Source organism: Coffea arabica, chromosome 2c (genome assembly GCF_036785885.1).
Source record: "Coffea arabica cultivar ET-39 chromosome 2c, Coffea Arabica ET-39 HiFi, whole genome shotgun sequence".
Taxonomy (NCBI): domain Eukaryota; kingdom Viridiplantae; phylum Streptophyta; class Magnoliopsida; order Gentianales; family Rubiaceae; genus Coffea; species Coffea arabica.
Window position 1 is genome coordinate 14,022,064 of NC_092312.1, and position 6,377 is coordinate 14,028,440.

At 35.8% G+C, this 6,377-nt stretch overlaps 1 protein-coding gene across 1 annotated transcript; it reads right to left on the reverse strand.

Moving 5' to 3' along the window:
- Nucleotides 1-3,522: 3,522 nt before the first annotated feature.
- On the reverse strand, nt 3,523-5,323 carry LOC140004241 (receptor-like protein 51). The gene has a single exon (XM_072074491.1). The coding sequence runs from the start codon at nt 5,211-5,213 to the stop codon at nt 3,774-3,776; it is 1,440 nt and encodes a 479-aa protein (XP_071930592.1). The 5' UTR covers nt 5,214-5,323; the 3' UTR covers nt 3,523-3,773.
- Between the last annotated feature and the right edge of the window lie 1,054 nt (nt 5,324-6,377).

Consider the following 6,377-nt stretch of genomic DNA (forward strand, 5'->3'; position numbering starts at 1 on the left):
CCATTGAAATCAGGTTTTAAACAATTACTTATTATTATTATTATTTTAAATTTGTTTGCAAATATATTTCTAGAGCATGAGATTATTACTGTTTTAGAGAAATTTGAAAATTGATTAGTTAATGTAATAACTAATAAATGGGTTATTTGATATTTGATAAATAATTTAACTTGTGAAATGGTGATTTTATAGATTTATAATTTATTTTTTATTTTCCATGATTAGTTTCTTATTTGGAGTTAATGTAATGATGAATAGAGGGCCATTTGACATATATTTTAACTTTTAAATTATTCTTATATGGATCCTTTTGTCTAATTAACTTGATTAGGTTCATATATTCTGATTAATGATTTGATATAGTAATGATATGTTGTGATTAATGATTTAATAAATAACTTTAACTTGTAAAATAGTTCTTGGATAGATTATTAGATTTTATTGTACATTTAATATTTTAATTGGATTACTATCTTATATATTGATTTTAATTTCTTTAGCTATGGAGAGATATTTCAAGAGGAAATCAATGGAAAAAGAGCCATCTAATAAAGAAGAAGCCAAGGATAATGAAGGTGCAAAAAATGACAATAAAAGAAGTTTTTAAATAAAATTATTATTACATTAATAATTTTGAGTTTGTCTTTTTATGTTTTTCATGGAATATACATATCAATTGTACTTGTTAGTGAATTTATTTATTTTTTGCTCAAAAAATTAAAAAAAGAGTAGATAAAAAATTTTAGTATTATTTGTGCCCCCACTAAGATTTTTTTCTGGCTCCGCCCCTGCCTATACTTGCCACCGTTGCGATGGCATATGCAAAATTGACCTCATTTGCACTGATACTTAGGATGGTTGGATGTACTGATAAATTTATTGCTAGAAAACAAATTCGTAATGAAAGATCAAGGCAGAGATATGGTTCGTCATCCATCGAACAAAAAGAAAAAAAATTCGTGAAAAACAACCGCAAGATTATAAGAGACGTAAAGCAGTTGAGAAAATTGTTGGACCTCCATTTCATTTTCAACCCATGATGGGGAAATTTGCTGGTGTCCTTATTGTGAGTGTTGGAAAGTTGCTGGTTCTTTTGCTGCAGCTACACTTATTGCAATTTTTCTCATTATAATGAACTTATTATTACAAGCTCATTCTTCTGCTTTCATGGCTAAAATCCGTTTGGATTAAACATTTTTTTTTAAAAAAAAAAAAGTTTTTCAAATACAATGCTACAGTAATACACAATAACTCAAAAAACATCTCATCCATACAATATATCAAATATTTTTATAGTAAAAATTTTTCACGTACACTGCTATAACAAAATTTTTTTAAAAACACCCTAAAAAACAGTTAATCCAAACGGAGTATAATTTCCTATAATTCCTTTCACACAATCATTCGTCATGATGCATTACAATTTACAACTGATACAACTACACTTATAGTCACCAACATCTACAAGTTAATACACCAAAACCAACCCACAACTCAAAACACCTGCACTGTGTGCGGGCATTATAAATTTACCTTTTCCACATATGTAGCACGCATGCATCTACAAGTACTAGTTTAATAGAGAATAAAAAGTTAATCTAAATTACTTTTGCAAGCTAAATTACTGAAGTTAGCCTTTGATGCTCTTTCTTGCTTCTCCTTCCCTTTCCTAGTTGATTTCAAGATATAAAGATGAGGATTGAATAATTTGCATGCATAAAACTTCTTTGAATGTTGAATATAATTGGATAGGTAGCCGATGCATGGGAGGAAAATGTCGGGTCAGCTCAATTATAATCTTATAGGATGATGGTTATCTACCAATAGTGATAGCAAATAAATACCACTCCATTCACACTAGTGTTCATGTGCAGTATTAACGTACTTGGTCAAACCTAATTAGTTGAATCCAAATTTCAAAAATGTTTTTCAAATTTTATAGCACCAATTAACTTGTTCAAAGAAAAAACAATTTGAAAAACGATCTTTAATTTTAAGGGATCTAAGCATGCGTTGTAGCAAAAATCTTTTGTTTGGAGATCTTCTGTAATATGAAGGCAGGACCTCTGTTTTGTTTTTCCATCATAAATTACTCTAATCCTTCCTGGAAGTCAAATTGCTATCCGCAAATAAACATCGATCATATTTTATTCTTGGTAAAATACAGAACTTGCATAAATTGGTACGTCAATTAAACATCTTTGTTATTCAATAAAATATACATCATATTTTATATGTACAAATTGATACATTGAAAAGGATAAAAAGCAAAATCTTGCATCTTAAGGCAATTCTAGGCACCAAGATGCCCACATATGTACTCTTTCTTTGTCCAGATTTCTAGTCATATATACGCCACTATTCCCCGCAATGCCTAAAAGAAAATATTTTACTTCTTCCTGAAGAAGTCATCATTGCATTTCATTGACAATTTTGCAGAACGTGACTTCAACAATATATTGAAAATATGTGGAACTGAGAACACTTTGACCCCATGTCCTGGGAGGATAATAATAGTTGAAACCAACCTACTTTAGAAGAATATTAGTTAAGACTAATCATTAGTGCTTAAAATATAGTGAAGACTGATTTCTTCTTCTTAAATAAAGAAGCCAACATTTGACATAAAAGAGCTTGGAAACTGATACCATGTTGACCTAAGATAAGTGGACCAGTTATGAATTATCATCCACTCTGTCAAAGATAAATACTCTGATAGACATCATCCAATGAGGGCCAAAAATAAAACAAAATGATATGGAAACCGGAATATATTATATAAGCCATATACACTGTCAGAAATCTCAGCAGAACGTGTCCTCGTACTGCAGCCATAACAAAATGGGGTGATGGTATCGAAATTAATGGCATAAGCAGCTTTAGTTTAGCTAGCAGATCATAGAAAATTGATTTGCAAATTTCCTGTTAGGAGTCAGGATGAGCAAGATCATATTAGTGAGTCATGATAATGAAAAAGCTAAATCTAACATTATCAGCAGCAGGGGATATGCCTTTTTCTGGGACTTGATTTTCCTTTCTCTGATGTTATACGCATATGTTTCCTTTGAATTCCTCCTGCAATACTTGTGGAGCAATAGTATAATCTTTTCCCTCATACCCATGTAAAAAACTATCAAGATTTGCCACAAATAGGTACAAAAAGTGCAGTAAAGCTCTTCCTGTGTGAAAGAAGTGGACTATAATAGTAAGTAGAACAGAAGAAATGGATGAAAGCATATCAGCGAAAGCAAAGTTACACCTTTGATGGTTTCCCTGACATCAAGCAGAGAATATAAGCTATACAAAAAGAGCATCCTTGTTAACCAATTGAAACAATTGTTCAAGGGGTTTCCATGTCCATAGTTTTACACAATCAGATGCATTTAGGATGTATATTACTCCACAAAAGCACTTCATAAGCATAACATTTCTGTAAAAACAATGCTGAAAAGACATGACCATGAGGCTGATATTATGGAAAATTTTCAAAAGGCAAAACCTCACACTTCAAGAGAACAGCCATTAAGAAATAAAGAATCGTGCACTTTTGTCTTTTGATCATTATCTCACACCCCAAAATCAACCATGGCTCAATAGAAAGCACAAAACTAGAGCTTTCTGCTGCGATAAAAGTTGTAAAGGGAATCGCCATACACAAAATTAGATCTTTCTCCCTCTGTGAATGTAACTATATGGTAAATTAAACAAATCCCACCTCCCATAATTAGCAAACTTTTCCCTAATCTAAAATGAACCATTTAAACTGCTTACTCTCATTTACAACATTTTGACAATAAAACCAAGAAGATAATCAAGAATACAATTGAAGATAGCCCAATTGCAACACCAAGAACAACCTTACTAGTGCCACCATGATGGTCCCGGTTGTGGCTGGCATTATCATCACTATTGTCATTATCATCAGAGCTATCACTTGAACTCTCTAGAGATGAATCCTTAGCTGGAGGAGGGGACATAGGCAATCCATGTTTATCACAAGGAGCAATCCCCATCTTCACTTTCACAGCAAAACTCGAATGATTATAACATAAATTATCATTGCTACCAATCTTGAAAACCTCCAATTTCTTCAGAAAAGAAGCATTAAAAGGCAATACCCCATGAAAACTGTTATTCTCAAGATTCAAGTACTTCAACTTCGTCATGTCGGAAACGAACTTGGGAACTGTTCCATTCAGCAGGTTAGACCCTAGATCAAGATGGACCAAGTCCGGCATTGCTGCTATCGAATCCGGGATCGACCCTGATAGTGAATTTGAGGCCAACGACAGATTCTGCAGCGAAGTCAAGTCCCCAATACCAGGAGGGATTTCTCCATCAAGCGAATTGGATGACAAATTCAGGACCAAAAGATTCTCCATAACATTTAAGGAAGAGGGTATTTTCCCTCTTAGCTGATTGCCAGACAAATCTAAATGAGTGAGATTCGGATGCCAATGTTTTGGGAGAAATCCAGTGAGATTTGTGTGTGAAATTGAAACAGAACGCAAGTTTTTCAAGCTGCCAAGGATTATAGCAGGGCCACTAGCAATAACAGTCACATGGGAAACAGTTAAATCAGTTACATTTAGTAACCTACTTAGCCAAACTCCAGTGAGTTTCTTGAGGCTATTGATGCATGTGAAAGAGTGAAGATTTGAGGTGAGCTCAGAGGGGAAGCGAATGGGAGAGATGGGGCAGTCAATAAACTTAAAAGTAGTTAAAGTTGAGAGGGTTTTCAGAGCTGTAAGAGACAGAGCAACATCATCTGAGCAATTGGCTAAGGTGAGAGAAATGAGGTTCCTAAAGGGCTTGGAGGAATCGCAAATCATGGTGGAGTTGTGGAGGGGAGAGCAGGGGTTTTTGCCAGTTGGGATGTTGAGGGATTGGAGGGCTCTTACTTGTTTTGGGTTCAGTGAAGAGGCGGAGGTGGAGGTGGGAGTTGGAGTTGGAGTGGAGGGTGTGGGTTTTGCTGGGGTTGGGGAGGATGCTGGGGATGGGGAGGTGGAAGGGCGGGGTGCAGTGGGAGCTTTAGTTGGAGAGATGGTGGTGGGAGGGTGGAGTGAAGTGGAAGGGCTGGGTGCAGCAGGAGCTTTAGTGGGGGAGATGGTGGCGGGAGGGTGGAGGGAGGCGGAGAGAGCGATGGGGGAAAACTGGAGGAGGAGGATGAGGGGGCCAAGGATGAAGAACGGTGGAGCATGTGATGATGCCATTTTTTTTGTGTTTTCTTGGAAGAATGTGTTGGAGAAGACTGTGTGTAATGGCAGTGAAGAGTGAGGAGGGTCAAGTCAAGTGCGAGAGATGCCGGAAAGTGAGTGTACTGAGGAGTGACTAGAATCATATTATTATTATTATATTCGCATTCGGTGGATGGGGTGACAGTTGTGATGACTCTTTATACAGCCTTGGATTTGCACGTAATTACAAAACTTGCACTGGAAAAAGAGAGGGACAGACAAGGACGAGGAGGCTGTGGCCTGCGATGTGGGGCATATCCGTTTCTTTTTCGTTTTGAATTAATGTATGTTTTTGTTCGTTCTAATCCTGCAGACACAAATATTCTCTTTTGTTTTTTTTTTTTTTTTCCCCTCCCATCGATGGTCAACTTCTGCGTCTTCCACCAAGGAAGGATTCAATTGGAGCAAGAGAGCTTGAGGAATAGAGAATCTCACCTCTAGACTAGACTAGAACATTTTTGATCCTATTCCTAGCACGTAATCCACAAGTCAACTTCAAGTCATCAGGCTAACAAGTACTATCTATCACCTGTAAAATTGGTTCACGATTGAGCTTTCTTTTCCTTAAATTTGATAACGCATCCAATCCGCTGGAAATTCCTTTGATCAATGACATGAGAAGTAGGAAATACTAATTCATATAATTAATCGGGCACGAGTATTTATTTACTCGTAGGTTGATTCGTACGTTTCAAGCCTGCTATGTTAATTTAAACCATCGTCGTGTTACTCATCCCATGATGATGATGAAATCGGGAATGCAATCCCCAAATGTCAACAGAGGGGAGGAGTTCAAGCAGTCATATTCAAGTCCCTCGTGGTAGGTAAGAAGGTTACAAATTACAACATGGCAATTTAGAGTAATAAATAAATAATAATGGGTAGTTGCAAAACTTGAATCCGACATAGAGTGGAAGGAAAAGGAAAGGTGGACTCATACAAGGCTCACAGACCCTGTGGGGTACATTCTTATATTATTTTATTTTTTTGTTGGGATAATTTCATAAACCTTCTTCCAAGTCTCTCCTCTATAGTTTCACTTCTATCATCCCTGAAATTTTGAAAATATCACCGATGTTTATTATTAGACATTGTTGTCATACTTAAAAATGTATTTTAATCCTCTTTTTCTATGCCAAC